Below are 22,472 nucleotides of genomic sequence, written 5' to 3'. Positions count from 1 at the left end.
GCTTGTTACAACTTCTAGTGCTGTGTTGAATCACAATAGTGAGGGCAAACTTTCTCACCTTGTTCCCAATATTAGGGATAATGTATTCAGTCTTTCCATATTGAGGATAATGGTAGCTGTAGGTTGTTTTTTTTTTTTTTTTAAATATACTCCTTATAACTTTGAGGAAATCTTTACTTCTAGATTGCTAACAGCTTTTTTTCCCTCATCAAATGTTGTGTGTTACAGATGGCTTTCTGTATGATATGATCATATGAGTTTTCTGTTTTAGCCTGTTGATATGATGGATTTCATGGCTTATATTCAGATGTTAAAACAGTATTGCATATCTTGAAAGCTACAATTTGGTTCTGGTGTATAATTCTTCTTATCCATGACTGGATTTGATTTGCTAATAATTTCTTGAAGATTTTTTGTCAAGGTTCATGAGAAATATTGGTTTATAATTTTCTCTTTTTGTACTGACTTTATCTAATTTTTCTGTTAGTGTATTAATGGCCTATAAAATAAATTGGGAAGTGTTATTTCCTATTTTATTTTCTGGAAAATGTTATATAAAGTATATGTCAATTTTTAAGATATTTGGTAAAATTCTTTAGTGACATTACTAGGCCTGGGAATTTTTGTGTGTATGCATGTGGAAGATTTTTAATTACTAACTCAGTTTATTTAATAGTTTTAGGAATATCTTCTTTATCTGTTTTATATGTATTGTTATGGTGGTTTGTGATTTTTAAGGAATAGGTCCATTCCATTTCAGGTATGGAATTTATGGGTGCAGTTTTGTCACAGTCCTTACTATCCTTTTAATAGAAGTGTTTCATTTCTGACATCAATGATTGCCATCTTCTCTCTGCTTAACTTTGTCAGTCCTGCTAGAGATTTTTCAATTTATTGAATTTATCAAAGAAGTAGTGTTTTTTGCTTTTTCCATACTATTGTCTTATTTCAATGTCAAAGCATTTAGCTCTTAGGTTTATTTTCTCCCTTATACCTTATTTTGGGTGAATTTTTTTCTAGTTCATTGATAGAACAACATATTATCAATTTGTGACCTTCCCTCTTTACTATTATAAGCATTTTAAGACTAAAATTTCCTGCTTAGCACTGCTTGAGCTGCAGCCTAAAAGAATATGTTGTATTTTCACTTTAATACAGTTATATGTACTTTTAAAATTTCCTTTGAGACTTCTTGATTCATGGGTTTTTAAAAGTGTATTGTCCAAATTTGGAGAGTTTTCCTGTTGTCCTTGTCTTTTGATTTCTAGTTTGATTTCATTATGTTTAGAAAATATATCCTATATGATTTCAATCCTTTTAAATTTGTGAAGGTTTGCTTTATGATTTTTTTCCCAAATTTTTATGTAAATTCAAATTAGTTAACCTGTAGTGTAATGTTGATTTCAAGAGTAGAATTTAGTGATTCATCACTTACATATAACACCAAGTGTTCATCATAACAAGTGCCCTCCTTAATACCCATCACCCATTTAGCACATCCCCAAGCCACCTCCCTCCACCAACCCTATTTGTTCTCTATCATTAAGAGTCTCTTATTATTTGCTTCCCTCTCTCCTTTTTTCCACCTTGCCATGTGTTCATGTGTTTTCTTTCCTAAATTTCACATATGAGTGAAATCATAGGGTATTTATCTTTTCTCTAACTTACTTCACTTAGCATAATATACTCCAGTTCCATCTACGTCATAGGAAATGGCAAGAATTCATTCTTTTTGATGACTGAATAATATATACATATATATATATATACCACATCTTTTTTATCCATTCATCAGTCGATGGATATTTGGGCTCTTTCCATACTTTGGCTATTGTTGATATTGCTGCTATAAAAATCAGGTGCATGCGCCTCTTCAAATCTGTATTTTTGTGTCCTTTTGGTAAATACCAAATGCTGGATCATAGGGTAGTTCTATTTTTAAGTTTTTGAGAAACCTCCATACTGTTCTCCAGAGTGGCTTCACCAGTTTGCATTCCCAAAACAATATAAGAGGGTTCTCGCCTCTCAGCATCCTCACCAACATCTGTTGTTTCCTGTGTTGTTAGTTTTAGCCATTCTGACAGGTGTGAAGTGGTATTTCATTGTGCTTTTGATTTGTATTTCGCTGATGATGAGTGATGTTTAGCATCTTCTCATGTTTCTGTTAGCTAGATGTCTTCTTTGGAAAAGCACCTATTCAGGTCTTCTGCCCATTTCTTAACTTGATTATTTGTTTTTTGGGTGTCGAGTTTGATATATTCCTTACAGATTTTGGATATTAACCTTTCATCAGATATGTTGTTTGCAAATATCTTCTCTTGCCTTTCATTTTCATTGATTGTTTCCTTCTATCTGCAGAAACTTTTTATCTTGATGAAGACTCAATAGTTTATTTTTTCTCTTGTTTCCTTTGCCTCAGGAGATGTGTCTAGTAAGAAGTTGCTACGGCCAATGTCAGAGAGATTGTTGCCTGTGTTCTCTAGGATTTTGATGGTTTCCTGTCTTACATTTAGGTCTTTCATCCATTTTGAATTTATTTTTGTGAATGGTCCAGTTTCATTCTTCTGCTTGTTTCTGTCTGGTTTTCCCAACACCATTTGTTGAAGAGGCTGTATTTTTTCCATTGGATATTCTTTGCTGCTTTGTTGAAGATGAGTTGACCATATAGCTGTGGATCCATTTCTGGGTTTTCTATTCTGTTCCATTGATCTATGTGTCTGCCTTTGTGGCAGTACCATACTATCTTGATGACTGCAGCTTTGTAATAAAGCTTGAAGTCCAGAATCATTATGCCCCCTGTTTTGCTTTTCTTTTTCAGTATTGCTTTGGCTATTCGAGGTCTTTTATGATTACATACAAATTTTAGTATTGTTTGTTTTCGGTCTGTGAAAAATGCTGATGGTATTTTGATAGGGATTGCATTAAATGTGTAGATTGCTTTGGGTAGTATAGACATTTTAGCAATGTTTGTTCTTCTAATCCATGAAGATGGATTTTTTTCCCCATTTATGTGCCCTCTTCACTTTGTTTCATAAGTGTGCTATAGTTTTCAGAGTACAGATCTTTTACCTCTTTAGGTTTATTCCTACGTATCTTATGGTTTTTGGTGCAATTGTAAATGAGATTGATTCCTTGATTTCTCTTTCTGCTGCTTCATTATTGGTGTATAGAATTGAAACCAATTTCTATATATTGATTTTGTAGCCTGCAACTTTGCTGTATTCATGTATTGGTTTTAGCAATATTTTGGTGGAGTCTTTCATGTTTTCTGCAGAGAGTATCTTGTCATTTGCAAATAGTGAAAGTTTGACTTATTCCTTGCAGAATTGTATGCCTTTTATTTCTTTTTCTGGTCTGATTGCTGAGGCTAAGACTTCCAGTCCTATGTTAAATAGAAATGGTGAGAGTGGACATCCCTGTCTTGTTCCTGACCTTAGAGGAAAAGCTCTCAGAGTTCCCTGTTGATGATGATATTAGCTGTGGCCTTTTGTATTTGGCTTTTATGGTGTTGAGGTATGTTTTGTCTGTACCTACTTTGTTGAGGCTTTTTATCAAGAATGGAAGTGGTATTTTTATCAAATGCTTTTTCTGCATTTATTGAGAAGATCATATGGATCTTATTCTTTCTTTTATTAATGTGGTGTATCACCTTGATTGATTTGCAAATATTGAACCATGGACTAAATCCCACTTGATTATGGTGAATAATTCTTTTCATGTACTATTGGATTTGATTTGCATCCATGTTTTTTTGCATCCATGTTTTTTTGCATCCATGTTTATCAGGAATATTAGCCCATAATTTTTGGTTTTAGTGGGGGCTTTGGTTTTGGAATCAAGGTAATGCTGGCCTAATTGAATGAGTCTGGAAGTTTTCTTTCCATTTCTATTTTTTGGAACAATTTGAAAAGAATAGGTATTAACTCTTCTTTAAATGTTTGGTTGAATTCCCCTGGGAAGCCATCTGGCCCTGGACTTTTGGGGATTTTTGGTTACTGATTTAATTTATTTACTGCTTATGGGTCTGTTCAAATTTTCTATTGCTTCCGGTTTCAATTTTGGTAATTTGTATTTTTCTAGTAGTTCATCTATTTCTTAAAGATTCCCCAGTTTTTTTTTTGCATATAATTTTTCATAATATTCTCATATAATTGTTTGTGTTTCTGTGGTGTTGGTTGTGAGCTCTTCTCTTTCATTAATGATTTTATTTATTTAGATCCTTTGTCTTTTCTGTTTGATAAGTCTGGCTAGGGGGTTAACAATATTACTAATTCTTTCAAAGAACCAGCTCTTAGTTTTAGTGATATGTTCTGCTCTTTTTTGTTTGTTTGTGTATTTCTATATTGTTTATTTCTGCTCTAATCTTTATTATTTCCCTTCTATAGGCATTAGGCTTTATTTAATGTTGCTTTTCTAGCTCCTTCAGGTGTAAGGATAGGTTGTGTATTTGAGACTTTTCTTGCTCCTTGAAGTATTGCAATATACTTCTCTCTCAGGAATGCTTAGTTGCATCCCAAAGGTTTGGACCATCATGTTTTCATTTCACATGCTTCCATGTATTTTTTAAATGTCTTCTTTAGTTTCCTGGTTAACCCATTGGTTCTTAATAGGTTGTTCTTTAATCTCCATGTATTTGTGGTCTTTCCACATTTTTTCTTGTGGTTGATTTCAAGTTTCATATTATTGTGGTCTGAAAATATGCATGGGACGATGTCCATCTTTTTGTACTTGTTGAGGCCTGATTTGTGACCCCATATGTAATCTATTATGGAGAATGTTCCATGTGTACTTGAGAAGACATTGTATACTGCTGCTTTAAGATGAGATATCCTGGATGTCTGTTTAGTCCATCTGGTCTAGAGTGTCATTGAAAGCCATTGTTTCCTTGTTAATTTTTCTGCTTATATGATCTATCCATTGATGGAAGTGGGCTGTTAAAGTCCTCTACTGTTATTGTATTATTATCAATGAATTTTTTAATGTTTATTATTAGTTGATTTTTACATTTAGGTTCCTACAAGTTGGGGGCATAAATATTTACATTGTTAAATCTTCTTGGGGGATACACTCCTTTTGTTGATATAGGGCCCTTCTTCATCTCCTCTTACCGTGTTTGTTATAAAATCTAGTTTGTCTGATGTAAGTATCACTACTCCAACTTTCTTTTCACACCCGTTAGCATGATAGATTGTTCTCCATCCCCTCACTTTCAATCTGCAGATCTCTTTAGGTCTAAAATGAGTCTCTTGTAGGCACCATATAGATGTGTCTTCTTTTCTTTAATTCATTCTTATGCCCCTTGTCTTTCGTTTGGAGCATTTAGTCCAATTACATTCAGAGTGACTATTGAAAGATGAATTTAGTGCCATTGTGTTACCTTTAAAGTTGGTGTTTCTGGTGATGGTCTCTGTTTTTTTCTGGTCTTTGTTGATTTTGGTCTTTCTTTCCCTTAAAATTTCTTGTAGGGCTAGTTAGTAGTCACCAACTCCTTTAATTTTTATTTGTCTGGAAACTTTTTATCTTTCCTCTTCTGAATGACAACCTTGCTTGATAAAGCATTCTTTCTGCATATTTTGCTATTCAGCATGTTGAATATATCATGTCATTCTCTTCTGTCCTGCCGCGTTTCTGTGGACAGATCTTCTGTGAACCTGTTCTGTATTCCATTGTAGGTTAAGAACTTTTTTCCCTTGTTGCTTTCAGGATTTGTTTCCTGTATGTGTATTTTGTTAATTTGACTATGATATGTCTTAGTGATGGCTGGCTTTTGTTGAATGGGAATTATTTGTGCTTCTAGGATTTCAATGTCTCTTACCTTCCCCAGATTAGGGAAATTTTAGCTATAATTTGTTCAAATAAGCCTTCTTTTCCTTTTACTTTCTCTTCTTCTTCTGGGACTCCTTTGAGGTGAATATTAATGTGCTTTAAGAAGCCACTGAGTTGCCTAAGTCTACATTCATGATCCAATACCTTTCTTTCCCTCTTTTTTCAGCCTCATTATTTTCCATAATTTTATCTTCGGTACCACTGATTTGTTCCTCTGCTTCCTCCATCCTTGTCATTGCATCCACTTGGTCTTGCATCTCGGTTATAGCATTTTTTTTTTAAATTTCTTCCCGACTAGTTTTTAGTTCTTTTATCTTTGCAGGAAGGAATTCTCTGTTGTCTTCTATGTTTTTCTCAAGCCCAGTTAGTATCCTTATGATTGTTGTTTTTAAATTATGTTTCAGACATCTTACTTGTATCTGTGTTGATTAAATCATTAGCCGTGACTTCTTTCTGTTCTTTCTTTGGGGATGAATTCCTTCATCTGTCATTTTGTCTGTGCAACTAGTTTTTTGTGTGATTATTAGGAAAATCTTTTTTTTTATATTTCTGCTCCTGAGAGAAATGGCTACAGTAAAAAGTGGTCCAAAGAAAAGCACACACACACACACACACACACACACACACACAAAGGGAAGCTAGATCCTATTTCCCTTAGAGCTGAAGCTTTGCAGCACCCTATGAATGGTAGAATTAGTATGTGCGAGTGGTTTGTGTTGTGTTTTATGAGGGTGAAGCCTGCCGCACAGATTGTCAGGTGAACTTGCCCTACTGGAGATACACCTGAAGGGTGCAGCGGGGTGGGACTTGGTGTAAGTGGTTCCAGCCTACACTGTGTGGTACTGTTTTGCTCATTGAAGTTGGTCAGTGTTGACAGGCATGGAGGAAAATAGCATTGTCCTGTTCTTTCCTACCTCAAGCAGGAAGTTTGTGCCCACCACTCTTCAGGAAGCCCTCACAGAAGAGCCAACAATTATCCCTCTTGTGTCCCTGGCTTCTGCCAGATCCCTGCCTTCACTCTGCCTGTGTCTGAACTGTTTGCCTGCCAGGTGGTACAGTACTCCTGTATTTTATCTCAGGTGTGCAGCTGGATTTCACAACTCCAAATATTAGAGATCCACCCTGTGAGGACCTGTGCTGACCCTCTCTGGGAGAGTCTCACTGCACTTTTTCCCTTTGCTGGTTTGTCCTGGAAATTGGTTTTACAACTGTGCAGTGGTTTAGAATTTATGGTATTGTGCAGCCAAAACCTGGCACTGAGATTTGCTGCCCTCAGCCAGTGCATCTGTTCCTATGCTCGAGAATGGGGCAGCACAATGGCACCTGGCTGGGTCTTTTGTCCCTGGAGAGGCCATGTCACCACTCCCATGTGCACTCCAAGTAGGGGAACTGTGTTTCTCCATGTGATCCAGGGGCCAGGCTGCCTGCTCTCAGGTCTCTCCTCTCCTTCCCTACTAGAGCACCATCAAATCCTCCATGCACTACCCTGGTGATGGCACAGACCTCCAAAGCTTCAAATTTGTGCTCCATTGCTTATACAAACTTGCAGTGGGTGGTCAACCCCTCTTTTTCCAGTCAGTGGTTTGGGGGAAGAGTTTTTCTTGTGCAGTCTCCTGCACATGCTTTCACTCTTTCTGTCTTGTTCCTCTCTCCGTGATCAGGGCTCCTTCACCTTCGCAGCACCTGCAGTTCTTTTCTCCCCCAAATCAACTCCCCACAGCTCCTACCTTCCACAGTGTGGCCACTTTGCCATCTCAGGTTTGCCATGTCTTCTTGATGGATTGATGCTTTTATGATTATGCAATGACTCTCTTTGTCCCAAGTAGATTTCTTTGCTACTAAATCCACTTTATCTGGTATTAATAGAGCCACTTTGGTTTATTTTTAAGAATACTCATGTCACATATATTTTTCCATTATTTTCATTTCAGTCTACCTCTGTTATGTTTGAAATGAGATTCTTAAGAGTATTTAGTTAGGTCACAGTGTGTTTCTTTTTTCTCCTGTGTACTCTGTATTTTGTTTACTATTTTTAGACTATTTATACATAAATTAATTATTGATGTCTTAGGGTTTTTGTTTGCCATAACCCAGGTGTTTCTTTTTTGTTTTCGTTTTTTTTTTTCCTGTTACTAATTCCTTTGTCTCTTCTTGCCTTCATCTGGGTATTTGGACATTTTGTAGATTACATCATGATTTATTTATAGTGTTTTAAAATATTTCCTTTTAAAGTATTTCCTACTATTATGGACTTTATACTATTTCAGCAAAATATTGAAACTGTTACTCTTTGGGTTCATTTATCCTCTGCACTTTAAAAATACAATTGATTAAATATTCCTTTACATACGTTAAGTATCAGATAATATTGTATGATTTTTGTCTCAACAACCAAATAAGATTTAAGAAACTCACGAATGAAGAGATTGCCCATTATATTTACCACTATATTAATCCATCTCCCCGCCACCCCACCCAATTCTTTATGATGCTCCAAGCCTTCATGTGATATTATCACCTTTGTTTTTTGGAATTTCTTTTTGACATTCTTTAGGGGACCTTTTAACATGTTTTTTAGTGATAGTTATTTTTAATATTTTCGTCTTTTAACATTTATACTAGAATTAAAAGTAATTTACCCTCTACCATATTATTAATACACTACTCAGCCTTTTCTATATGTATAACTTTATATATATAAATCTCTATATATATAACTATATATACATAACTTTGTATATATAAATCTATATGTATATAACTATATATGTATAACTTTATATATATAATTTTGTGGGGGGGAGGGTGGTGAGAACACTTAAGGTTTACTCTCAACAAATTTCAAGTATAGAACACGTTATTATATTTATGTATGTATGTATGTATGTATGTATTTATTTTTTTGAGAGGGAGAGAGATAGTGCATGAGTGGGGGAGGGGTATAACACATTATTTTTAACTATAGTCACCATGCTATACATTGGATCCTCAGAGCTTAATCATCTTATAACTTAAGGCTTATACCTTTTTTTAAAATATTTATTTTGAGAGAGAGAGCACGGGGTGGGGAGGGGCAGAGAGAGAGGGAGACACAGCATCTGAAGCAGTTTCCAGGCTCCAAGCTGTTAGCATAGATCCCGATGTGGGGCTCAAACCCACAAACCGTGAGATCATGACCTGAGCTGACATCGGAAGCTTAACCAACCCAGGCGCTCCAAGGCTTATACCTTTTGACTAGCATCTCTCCTTTTCTCCCAACCCCCACCACCTGGTAACCAGCATTCTACTCTGTTTTAATGAGTTCAACTTTTTATTTTTAGATTTCACACCTAAGTGAGATCTTACAGTGTTTGTATTTGTCAGGTTGATTTCATTTTGTACAATGTCCTCTAGGTTCATCCATGTTGTTGTAATGGCAGAATTTCCTTCTCTCTCATGGATGAATAATATTCACACATATACATAACACATTTTCTATGCCCATTCATCCATCCTTGAGAACTTCGGTTGGGGGCGCCTGGGTGGCCAGTCGGTTAAGCGTCCGACTTCAGCGATCTCGCGGTCCGTGAGTTCGAGCCCCGCGTCAGGCTCTGGGCTGATGGCTCGGGGCCTGGAGCCTGTTTCCGATTCTGTGTCTCCCTCTCTCTCTGCCCCTACCCGTTCATGCTCTGTCTCTCTCTGTCCCAAAAATAAATAAAAACGTTGAAAAAAAAAAAAAGAAAACTTCAGTTGTTTCCATATAATGGGTATTGTGAATATTCCTGCAATGAACAATGAATGGAGATATCTCTTTGAGAAACTGATTTCCTTTCTTTTGGATGTATATCTAGAAGTGAGATTGCTGAATCATAGTTCAGTTTTGTTTTTAATTTTTTGAGCGATTGCCATATTGTTTTCCATTATGACCATACCCATTTACATTCTTACTGACCACATACAATGGTTCCCTTTTCTCCACATCCTTGCCAACACTTGTTATGTCTTGTCTTTTTGATAAAAAGCCACCCTATTGGGTAAGAAGTGATATCTTATTGTTTTGATTTGCATTTCCTCATGATTAGTGATGTTGAGCACCTTTTTATATATCTGTTGTATATCTTCTTTGGAGAAACATCTTTTCATGTCCTTCCTCATTTATTATTGGATTATTTGCTTTTCTGCTGTTGAGTTATATAAATACCTCGTATATTTTGGTTAACCTCTTACAGATATGTGGTTTGCAAATATTTTCTCCCAATACATATATTGCCTTTTCATTTTGTTGAGTATTTCCTTTGCTGTGCAGAAACTTTTTAGTTTGATGCAGTTCCATTTAAAAGTTTTTGCTTTTCTTTCCTGTGATTTTCATGTCAAAGCCAAAAACTGATTGCCAAGACCAACATCAAGGAGGTTTTCCTGTGTTTCTTCTAGTTTTATGGCTTTATATCTTTAAGTCTTTAATCCATTTCAAGTTAATTTTTGTAAGTGGTGTAAGGTAGGGGTCCAATATCATTATTTTGCATTTGGATATTTAGTTTTTTTCACCATTTATTAAAGAGACTGTCCTTTCCCCATTGTGTGTTTTTGGTACCCTTGTGAAAGATTAGTTGATGTTATATGTGTGGGTATATATCTAGGCTCTTAATTCTGTTCTGTTCTTCTATCTGTTGTTTTTTTAAGCCAATATCATAATTTTCTGATTACTGTAGATTTGCCATAGAGTTTGAAATCAGGAATTGTGATTCCTCAGCTTTCTCCAGATTGCTTTGGCTATTTGGGTTCTTTTGTGGCTCCATAAAAATTTTAGTTTTTTTTTTTCTGGTTCTGTGAAGAATTCCAGTGAATTAGGGATTGTGTTGATTTGTAGATTGCTTTAGGTAGTATGGACATTTAATAATATTTTTTTTAAATTCATGAATGCAGGATATCTTACTATTGCATCGTCATCAGTTTCTTTCATCACTGTATTATAGTTTTTAGGGTATAGATCTTTCTTTATTAAATTTATTCCTTTTTTATTCTTTTGGGTGCCATTATAAATGGGTTTGCTTTTAAAGCAAGTTTATTAGTTTTAAACTAATAAAGTTTTATTTGTTAGTGTATAAAATCAAGTGATTTTTACATGTTGATTTTGTCCTGTGAAACATTACTGATTTTACTGATTTTTCTTTTTTAACCTATTTCTGTAGTTGCTTACCTTACATTACTTCATTTTTGAATGTTGAACCAGCCTTGCATACTTTAGACAAATCCAAGTTGTTGGTGGTTTATAATTATTTTTATTAATTGTTGGACTTGATTTGCTAATATGTTGCTAAGGATTTTTGCATATATGTTCATGAGAGACATTGGTCTGAAGTTTTCTTTTAATATTTTTGACTGGTATTAGGATAATACTGTCCCCACAGAATGAGTGAGAAAGTATTCCCTCTGCTTCTATACTCTGAAAGAGTTTGTAGAGAATTGGTATAATTTCTTCCTTAAATGTTTGGAGGAGTTCAACAATGAACCTATCTGGTCCTTGTGTATTCTGTTTTGGAAGATTATTAATTTTATATTTGATTAATAAATACAGACCCATTCAGATTGTCTGTTTCATCTTGTGTGAGGGTTGACGAATTGTGTTCTTCAAGGAGTTGGTCCATTTCATCTACATTTTCAAATTTGTGGGTGAGGAGTTGTTCATCATATTCCTATATTATCTTTTAGTACTTATGGGATCCATAGTTATGTTGCTCTTTTAATTTTGATATTGGTAATTATTTTCTCTCATTTAAGTTAGACTGTGTGGCTAGAGGCTTATTGATTTTATTGATATTTTCAAAGAACCAGCTTGTGGTTTTATTCATTTTCTGTGTTGATTTCCTGTTTTCAGTGTCTTATAATTTCCTTTTTTTTTTAGTTTACTTTGGATTCAATTTGCTCTTCTTTTTTTAGTTACTTAAGGGGGAAACTTAGATTGTTGATTTTAGAACTTTCTTCTTTTTAAATATATGCATTAAATGCTATAGATTTCCCCCTAAACACTATTTTTGCTGCTTCTCATAAATTTGAAAAGCTGTGTTTTATTTCTATTTAGTTAAAAAAATAAATTTCTTTTGACATTTCTTTTTTGATCCGTGTGTCCTTTAGAAGCACGAAGTTTTTTAAAATTTTTCTTCTATTTTGATAGCACACATGCATGAGCTGGGGAGGGAGGAGCAGAGAGAAAGGGAGAGAGACAGACAGACAGACGGAGAGAATCCTAAGCAGGCTCTGTGCTGAGAGTATGGGAGTTCAAACTCATGAACAGTGAGATCATGACCTGAGTCAAAAGCAAGAGTTGGATGCTTAACAACTGAGCCACTCAAACATCCCGAGAAGCATGTGTTTGGGATTTTCCAGCTATCTTCTTGTTATTGACTTGTAATTTAATTCCATTGTGGTCTAATAGCAGACATTGTATTATTTCTATTCTTTTAAGTTGCTAGTGTGCTTTTTATGGCTCAGAATGTCTGTCTTGGTGAGTGTTCCTTATGAACTTGAGAAAAATGTGTATTCTGCTATTTTTGGATGAAGTAGTCTATAGATGTCAGTTATATCCAGTTGATTGATGATGTTGCTGAGTTCAACTGTGTCCACTTTCAAATTATACTGTATCATATCACAGGTAGTGTGAGTCCCTTATAATAAAAAATAACCCTAGTTATTTCCTCCCATCCCTTGTATCATTGCTTTCATTCACTTTACTTATATATAAGCATATTATATATATATGAAATATGAATATAAAATGTATATCTGATATATAAGGTGTCCATATAAACATATGTAGTTAAATACATTGTTGCTATTATTTGAACAAATTTTATATCAGTTAAGGATAAGAAAAAAGTTTTTATTTTACTATCATATTCCCTTATCAGCAGTCTGCCTTTATGTAGATTCAGGTTTCTGACCTATATCATTTTCCTTTTCTATATAGGATTTTTTCAAAATATTTCTTGAAAACAAGTCTGCTGGCAATAAATTCCCTCAATTTTTGTTTGTCTCATAAATTCTTTACTTCTTTCTTTTTGAAGGATAATTTTGCAAGATATAGAATCCTTGGTTGGCAGGGTGTTTTTTCTCTCAATGCTTTAAATATTTTGCTTTAATCTTTTCTTGTGTGCATGATTTATGAAGAGAAATCTTATGTAATTCTTATTATTGTTCTTCTATAGTTAAAAGTCTTTTCCCCCTGGCTTCTTTTAGGACTTTTTCTTTATATTTGATTTTCTGTAGTTTGAAAATGGTGTTCCAAGGTGTAGTGGGTTTTATTTGTTTGTTTGTTTTTTTAATTCTGTGTGGAATTCTGTGAGCTGTTTGGATCTGTGACTTGGTGTCTGACATTAATTTGGGGAAATTGTCAGTTATTATTGTTCAAATATATCTTCTGCTCCTTTCTCTTTTTCTTCTCTTTCTGTTATTCCCATCGTGTGTATGTTACAACTTTTGTGGTTGTACCATAGTCTTTGAATATATTCTTCTGTTTTAGTCTTTTATTTTTCTTTTCAGATTTTAAAGTTTTGTTGATATATCCTCAAGTGCAGAGATTCTTTCCTCAGTCACTTCTCAACTACCAGTGAGCCATTAAAGGTACTCTTCATTTCTGTTATGGTGTTTTTTCATCTCTAGCATTTATTTTTGGTGCTTTCTGAGGATTTCTATCTTTCTGATTACATTGGTCATCTATTCTTACACAGTGTCTAGTTTATCCATTAGAGCACTTAGTATAATAATAAATATTATTCTAACATTCCTGCCATGTCTGTTTCTGATACTTGCTCTGTCTTTTCAAATTGTGTTTTTGCCTTTGGTATTTTTCTCAATAGCTGGACATGATGTAGCAGGTGAAATGAACTGCTATAAATATGCCTTCAGTAATGTAGTGGTCAGCTGTGAGGAGAAAAGTGTTCTTTAGTCATATGGTTAACTTTCAGTGTTTTACTTGGCCTGTGCCTCTGGACTATGCACATCACAAATCTTTCTCAGTTTTTCTTTTTCTTCCTCCTTAGGTGGGGCAGAATGGCCCAAGTGGGCTGGAGTTGGGTATTTCTCTTCCCCAGGTCAGTTAGGCTTTGATAATACCCCAGTAAGTTAGTCTGTTTGCTACTCAGACCTGTCTTTAAGTTGATATTTTTCTTATGCTTGATCTAGTCTGCTGTTGAAACTTTGTAGTGAATTTTCCTATCTCTTTTTAAAATTATTAATTTGTTTGTCACTCATTATCAGGGAAATACAAATCAAAACCACACTGAGATGCCACCTCTCACCGGGAAGAGTGGCTAAAATGAACAACTCAGGAAACAACAGATGTTGGTGAGGATGTGGAGAAACTGGAACCCTCTTGCACTGTTGGTGGGAATGTAAACTGGTGAAGCTGCACTGGAAAACAGTGAGGAGGTTCCTCAAAAAATTAAAAATATAACTGCCTTATGATCCAGGAATAGCACTACTAGGAATTTATGGAAGGGATACAGGAGTGTTGATTCATAGAGGCACGTGTACCCTAATGTTTATAGCAGCACTTTCAACAATAGCCAAATTATGGAAAGAGCCTAAATGTCCATCAACTGATGAATAGATAAAGAAGATGTGGTTCATATATACAATGGAATACTACTTGGCAATGAGGAAGAATGAAATCCTGCCATTTGCAGCAATGTGGATGGAGTTGGAAGGTATTATGCTGAGTGAAATAAGTCAGTCAGAGAAGGACAGATATCATGTTTTACCTCATAATGTGGATCTTGAGAAACTTAACAGAGGACCATGGGGGAAGAGAAGGGGAAAAATATTTACAAACCATAAGAGACTCTTAAACACTGAGAACACACTGAGGGTTAATTGGGGGGTGGGGGAGAGGGGAAACTGGGTGATGGGCATTGAGGAGGGCACTTGGGATGAGCACTGGGTGCTGTATGTAAGTGATGAACCATGGGAGTTTACCGCAAAAAGCCAGGAGCACACTTTACACACTGTATGTTAGCCAATTTGACAATAAATTATATTAAAAACAAAAAGAAAAAAAATTCTTACTTTGTTCATGCATTGTTCTCTTGACCTCAGTGTGTATATTTATGAGAGTTATTTTTTTATTGAGGTATAATTGGCATTAACATTATATCAGGTTCAGATGTTCAACATATTCAGTATTTGTATATGTTGTCAAATCATTACCACAGTTATTCTAGTTAACATCCATCACCATACAGTTACTGGATTTTAAGATCTATTCTCTTAGCAACTTTCAAATAGACAATATAGTATAATATAGAATAATTAACTGCAGTCACTGTACTGTACATTATATCCCCATTACTTATTATTTTGTAGCTGGAAGTTTGTGTCTGAGAGTTCTTTTTAACTTCTCCCTAATGTTAATCGTTTAAGTTCATTTCAATAGGGTCAATTTCTGGAGATTTATCTTGTTCCTTGTTTGAAACATTTTTTTCCTGATTCTTCATTTTACTTGACTCACTGTTTGGGTTGTTGGCTCATAGTCAAAGCAGTCACCTCTCCCAGTCTTCACCAACTAGCCTTATGCAGATGCGGACTCCCCAAATCAGCCGTGCCATTGATTTTGGGGGCCTCTACTAACTTTTTATTTCTTCAGGTAGAAGCTGTCCTGCTGTCTCTGTGCTGGTTAGGAAGGAGGATCAAAGGTATCTACCATTCCAAACTGCTATCTCTGGTCTCTAGATTGTAGAGGCAACTAGATTGTACCAGGTCTATCAGTGCTCCAGGATTGGTGAGACAGATGCTAATTCTATGAGCAGTTTTGGTGGAGTGGGGCACTGCATGCATGAATAAACTTTTTCCTTCTCTAGTGAAAGGCAGAAAGCTAGAATTTGCATTAACTTACTCTGTGCTAATCAATTACTCTGTGTTGCAGATCAATTATGTGTAACTAGTCCAAGTCACCACCCTTATTTTTGCCTGGGTTGCTAGCTGTGCTGAACTCATCAGGGCTCCAAGACTGGTGACACAGTTCTTTTGGTAACCCCTTCAGAAAAATTAGGGCACCTGATATGTGAAAAATCCCTTTCCTTCCCTGGTCAAGCTGGGAAACGAAGGGTCTCCTTGTGATCATATGGCAGTGCCCTGGACAGTGTCCCTGATGTAAGGTATACCAAATCTCCATACTGGCTTTAATGAGTCTGATTTTGCATTCTCCTAGAGTGGTGCAGAAGCCTTTCAATTAGTTTTTGATTAATCATAAAGAGAATTTGTCCATGTATTACTGCTAAATTGGTGTATTTGTTCTACGGTAGGGGGTCCAGGGCTTCCTACTCTATATTCCTGACCAGAATTTCAGCCTTTATTTCTCTGAGTACTTTTCAACTCCACGTTCTCTCTGTTTTCTTTCTTGGATTCTGATATATATTTTAGATCTGGTATTGTTCCACAGCTTATTTGGTGCTCTAGGATTTTCTTAGCTCATTTTTCTGTTTCATATATTGGATAAATTCCATTGATCTGTCCTCAAGTTCAGAGATTCTAACCCTTGTCATCTCCACTTTACTTTTGAGCTTATCCTAATAATTTATTTGCTTTCTTTGTGGCTTTTATTTCTATTCTGTCATTTCTTTCAAGATAATTTGTAATTGTTCACTGAAGCAGTTCTCCATGGCTGGTTTAAAATCTTATCTGCTAGTTCCAACATGTGTCTCATATCAATATTGGCATCAGTTGGTTGTTTTCTCTCTCTCTCTCTCTCTCTTTTTTTTCTTCAGTTCTTGATATAGTGGGTGATTTTTGCTTGTGTCCTTGATATTTAAGTCTTCTGTTTTTGAAGGCAGTCACCCAGTTTAAGTTTAGATTTAGAGTGTGTTGTTTGAATGATAATTTAGCTTTCTTGTAGGTTTTAAAGTTATTCTGTTGTGCTTTGTTCTTCTAGCTCTACCGGACCTCTGCTATTGCAGCCTGTGGTGGTAAGAGGTATTACCTGTGCCACTGCCTCTCAGTGAGGAAAGTTCCTATCTGGAACGAATGGAAATAATATGTATGGCAGCTAATAATGTATAATAACAACATATAAACAAATTCATAGGAAAGAATGTGAATCATAATAGCATAGCATTAGCAAAGGAACAGACTGACTGTAGAATCACTAGAATTTTAAGGGGAGAGATGGGAATATTCACTGAAAGAGAGTAATAGGGGAGAACCTGGGAAGACTAATGCTGTGAAAGTCCATGGAGAGGAGAGGTTGGAATAAGATGATAAACATGGTGAGATATTACAGAGAAATAAAGAAAAAAAGAAATATCATTTAAGATACTTTTGGGTAACTTAAAAAATAAGTGAAATGTTCAGATTTGAAGTCAAATTACTACTGTGAGATACATAAAGTTAGTAGTTATAAACTATACATTCAAGAAATGTGGCTTAGAAAGAAAAGATGCAGTAAAGGAAGTTGAAAAAAATTAGAATTATAGCAAGGATTATCTGGGGAAGGATAAGAGTCATGATTATTCTTAATCAAAAAGAGTTAAGAGGAAGAGATTGCAAGTAATGCAATATCTGGTGGATAATATGGTAATGGCTACATATGAATGTTTGATGATGTTTAGGAAGTAAGGATAAACCAAAAACTTTATTTACAAATCATTTATGCACTTGTTGTGATGAACGTTGGATGTTGTATAGAAGTATTGAATCACTGTGTTGTGCACCTGAATCTAATATTACACCGTGTGTTAACTAACTGAATTTAAATAAAAACTTAAAAAAAAACAATTATTCATGAATGTATCTTCATATACTCCTCTTTAGGGCCATTGCCTTTATCAAGGATACGCCGCAGAGGTTCCAAAATCAGTTGTGACACTTAGCACTTGTTCTGGACTCAGGTAATGGCATTTTCTAGAGATGAACATGATTGAAAATCTTGTGTGGTCTTAAAAAAAAATGTTTTTAAGTTTATTTTTGAGAGACAGAGACAAAGATAGAGACAGAGTGTGAATGGGGGAGGGGCAGACAGAGAGAGAGAGATATAGAATCTGAAGCAGGCTCCAGGCTCAGAGCTGTCAGCACAGAGCCTGAAGTGGGGCTTGAACCCATGAACTGCAAGATCATGACTTCAGCTGAAGTTGGACGGTTAACTGACTGAGCCACCCAGGCGTCCCCAAAATCTTGTGTGATCTTTTAATTTTCAGAAACATCTTGAAGGATGGAATGAAGACAAAGAAAATAGAGACTTTGATTGTGTTTCTTCCCATATACTTTCTTTTCCTCCTTCTCTTTTTTAATCACTGTCCCAGGCATGCAGTCATAATACTTATGCAGAAATAGCTTCCACTAACTAGTTTGAAGAATATTCAATTGTCTTAGTCACACTAGAACCACAATGACTCCAAATGGCATAATAGAGAGAAGCTATAAAATTGTGTTTGAAAGTTTATCAAAGTACAAAGAGATGATTCTTAGATATTAGACCATAAGCACCACTGTTAAATTTCTATACAATTTTTTATTTAATGGTGATTTACATTTCCAGTGGGTACTCTATATTAATTATCTTTTTATTTCTTTTTTATGTGTTTAAATATTTAGGGGATTATTGCAGTTGGAGAACGTCAGTTATGGCATTGAACCATTGGAATCTGCAGCTGCATATGAGCATATGCTTTATCAAATAAAGAATAATAAAATTGAGTTTTTGCCCTTAAAAGAAAATTATCCCACGACCCAAGTGGTAGATCAGTCCTACCGGATACTTGTGAAATCCGAAGTAAGTAACTACTTAAATGTGATCTTCACTTGTGTTATCTTTGATAAATTTATTCACATTGGAATGTGTTACATTTGGAAAACAGATTTAAACTGATATTGATTATATTAAAATTTTCAATTGTAAGATATTTATTTTAAATATATTTTTGGGGTGCCTGGGTAGCTCAGTTGGTTGGGTGTCAGACTTCGGCTCAGGTCATGAGCTCACCATCCATAAGTTTGAGCCCCACATCAGGCTCTATGCTGCCTGCTCAGAGCCTGGAGCCTGCTTCAGATTGTGTCTCCCCCTCTCTCTGCCCCTCCCCTGCTCACTCTCTGTCTCTCAAAAAAAAATGAATAAACGTTAAAAAATTTTTATATATTTTTATGTTTAGACATATGATATATAGAAAATGTAATAGATATAAACACATATAATTAAACAATAAAAATTCTCACATTTTCCTAATTGCAAGTATATTGATGCATATATACATATTTGCATTGTTATTGAATTAAAATTCTACTAATATAATGTTACACAAATTTGCTGATTATTTCTTTCTCAGAATTTTCCTTGCCAATACATTTTTTCTTTGTAGCAAAGTGTTATTTTGATAGAAAATTTAAAAGTGGAAAAGTGGCAAGAAATTGTCCTAAATCTCATTGTCTATAGAGAGATAGTGCTTTTGGAATATTGGAGTATTTGTTCCAATTCTTTTAATATATCTAATTATAAATGTAGATCTATAAGTATATAGATTTTTAAAAGAATTATTTAAATTCAAGTTAATTAACATATAGTGTAGTATTGGTTTCAGGGGTAGAAGCCAGTGGTTCATCACTTATATATAACACCCAGTGCTCATCCCAACAAGTGCCCTCCTTAATGTCCATCACCCATTTAGCCCATCCCCCTACCCAAAACCCCACCAGCAACCCTCAGTTTGTTTTCTGTTTTTAAGAGTTTCTTATGGTTTGCCTCCCTCTCTGTTTTTATCTTATTTTTCATTTCCTTCCCCTATGTTCATCTGTTGTGTTTCTTAAATTCCACATATGAGTGAAATCATATGATATTTGTCTTTCTCTGACTGCCATATTTTGCTTAGCATGGTACACTCACTCTAGTTCCATCCACATTGTTGCAAATGGCAAGATTTCCTTCTTTTTGATCACTCACTAGTATTCAATTGTATATATACACCACAACTTTATCCATTCATCAGTTGAAGGGCATTTGAACTTTTTCCATTAGTTGGCTATTGTTGATAGCACTGCTATAAACATTGGGGTGCATGTGCCTCTTAAATGTAACATAATTTAATGATAAGTAAAAATATGCATTATCCTTTTAATAGCAAACAGGAAATTTAAAATGTGCATTATCTTTTAATAGCAAAAAGGAAATTTCAAAGTGGAGTAAATTTCCTTTTTGTTGTTAAAAGGATAATGCACATTTTTACTTATCGGTAAATTATATTACACTTATATTACTTTAAATTAAATATATTGGTTAACATCTATTAAAATATTAAATAGACACATATGTAAGGAAAATAAGAATGGATCATATGCCATTTTCTAGAGGTAAATGAAATTGTGGAATCCACTGCAATCATTTTGATGTGTACCCTTTTGTACTTAAATATGTTACAAAATTATGTCATATTTTGTGTTTTTATTTTTTTAATGTTTATTTATTTATTTTGAGAGAGAGTGCTCATGCACAAGCAGGGGGGAAGGGCAGAGATAGAGGAGAGAGAGAATCCCAAGCAGGCTTTGCATTGTCAGCACAACCCCAATGCAGGGCTCAATCTAAGGAACTGTAAGATCATGACCTGAGCTAAAATCAAGAGTTGGATGTTTAACCGACTGAGCCACCCAGTCACCTGGCTTTTTGATATCTATTTATCATCTATCTATCTATATCTATCTAATCTATCTATACATACATGTGTGTATATATATATATATATATCCATATATATGGATATATATGAATCCCTGTCTACATATTCTCATCATGATTGGATATCACATTAAAGAGAAGCAGGGACGCCTGGGTGGCTCAGTTGGTTGAGTGTCTGACTTCGGCTCAGGTCATGATCTCAGTTCGTGGGTTCGAGCCCCACATCAGGCTCTGTGCTGACTGCTTGCTCAGAGCCTGGAGCCTGTTTCAGATTCTGTGTCTCCTTCTCTCTCTGCCCCTCCCCTGCTCATGCTTTGTCTCACTTTGTTTCTCAAAAATAAATGTAAAGAGAAGCAAAACAAAATAGTAATGAGTGGTACTTAAACTGAATTTATGATGAACTCCATCTCATTGTTGCTTTAATTTGCATGTATTTATTTTGTCAAAGATATTGGTACATATACAGATTAATAAAACTGCCCTTTTATAAGCTCATAAAATTATAAAATATAATCATATATAGGGATGACCCCCAACTTTATGCCAGCTCTGGAAACCATCTGCATGTTTTAATACGACACTGAATACAATTGAAGACAATTTTTGCCACTGAAATAGAGTACTATCACATAAGTAAATTGAAAAACTTTAAAGGATTCCATGAATACTCTTCTGTGGCAGAGGAAGACCCTAAGAGATGGACATAAGTTTGGAAAAAGACCCCCTCCAGTGAATCAGCAATAAGACAGAGATTAGATAAGATAGAGATAATATACCTTCCATTGCCTTGATTTGAATTACAAGTCTGTCCATTTTAGCCACAAAAACTTTGGCGAGTAACATAATCTATGTTTAAATTCCTTATCTGTAAAAAACTGATAATAAAAATAATATCTAACTCATACAATTATTTCAAAGATTAAGTACATTTATAGATAGAAATTCCTTAGCATAGTTTGTAGACAAGTAAAATCCCAGTAAAAATCCTACTACTATTATTTGATCACCATATTTTCTAATGTTGTGGGGAAAGGTAATTGGAAGTAATTATGGAAAGTTTGGGTACAAACAAAATGTAATAATGAAGTAAAATAGCGATAAACATTTCAGAACCTAAGAAGAAACCAGGGATGTCATTTCAGGACTGGAGATCAATATTTGTATGTATTTGGGAATTTTATATCTTTTATGAAGTAACTTGACAATTGCTTTTCATCCTGAATTTGATACACTTAAATCTATAGGTTTAGTTAAACATGTTTTCACATGACTAATGCTTTTATGAGCACAAAAAAAGAAAGTGAATATCTTCAGTCAAAGCAACAGAAAAAAATAACATAAAAGTTTCTATTTTAAGCATATTTTAACATTCATGAACGTAAACACAGATACACTTATAAACAAGGTAAATACCTTCATTATAATCCAGAGTTGAAAAGTAGAAGAGAAACCAAACAATATACTATAAAGGTTTTATCTATTAAAAGAATATTAAACACATGTCTTTACCCCCTGCCTCTTTTTAAAAACCCACTGAAATGAAAAGGAAGTTTTAAACCAGCATAAACATACAAACACAAAGAAAACAGGAGAGGAGTATTAACAATGGACATTGGAGATAGCTGATTTAGTGCACCAAATTTGAATTCTAAACTGGGTAATTGGGATAGGCTATTGGAAACTTGACATGTACTGCAGTACTATTCAAATGTTTTTGGAATTGCCTGTCCAGTTGCCCTAGGAAGTGATTTTAAAGGTGGGCCCAAGAAGATAATTCATTGAAAATAAGTTGTATAAGTATTTAGCAACCTTGGCTTCCTGTACTAATCAACTGGAGACTGACATAATTGAAAGCTGTTTTCTTTGGGGAGTCTCTGAAATGGGGACACCACACACAGATGTTCTATTGTATTTCCAGGTGGAAGAGGAATATCATACTGAAATTGGTGTGTTTAAATTAAACTTGGCACATTGGATATTGGGAACCAGGCTTACACATTCTAAGAATTGTATTGGAAGA

General features: G+C 34.8%; 1 protein-coding gene and 1 non-coding gene across 6 annotated transcripts in view; both read left to right on the top strand.

The window, feature by feature from the left end:
* LOC101097721 (A disintegrin and metallopeptidase domain 3) overlaps positions 1–22,472 on the top strand; it is a 149,596-nt gene that overhangs the window by 21,045 nt on the left and 106,079 nt on the right. For all 5 annotated transcript variants that reach the window (XM_011281509.4, XM_011281510.4, XM_019828530.2 and 2 more), the window contains 2 exons: positions 17,605–17,681; positions 18,385–18,562. In XM_011281509.4, coding sequence (XP_011279811.1) covers positions 17,605–17,681; positions 18,385–18,562 — 255 coding nt within the window. The remainder of the gene's footprint in view (positions 1–17,604; positions 17,682–18,384; positions 18,563–22,472) is intronic.
* TRNAR-UCG lies at positions 20,601–20,683 on the top strand. Its single transcript has one exon. It is a non-coding gene; the product is annotated as a tRNA-Arg (tRNA).

This window comes from Felis catus, chromosome B1, assembly GCF_018350175.1.
Source record: "Felis catus isolate Fca126 chromosome B1, F.catus_Fca126_mat1.0, whole genome shotgun sequence".
NCBI classification, from domain to species: Eukaryota; Metazoa; Chordata; class Mammalia; order Carnivora; family Felidae; genus Felis; species Felis catus.
The sequence above is the reverse complement of the archived record's forward strand: the minus strand, read 5'-3'. Positions and strand labels throughout refer to the sequence as shown.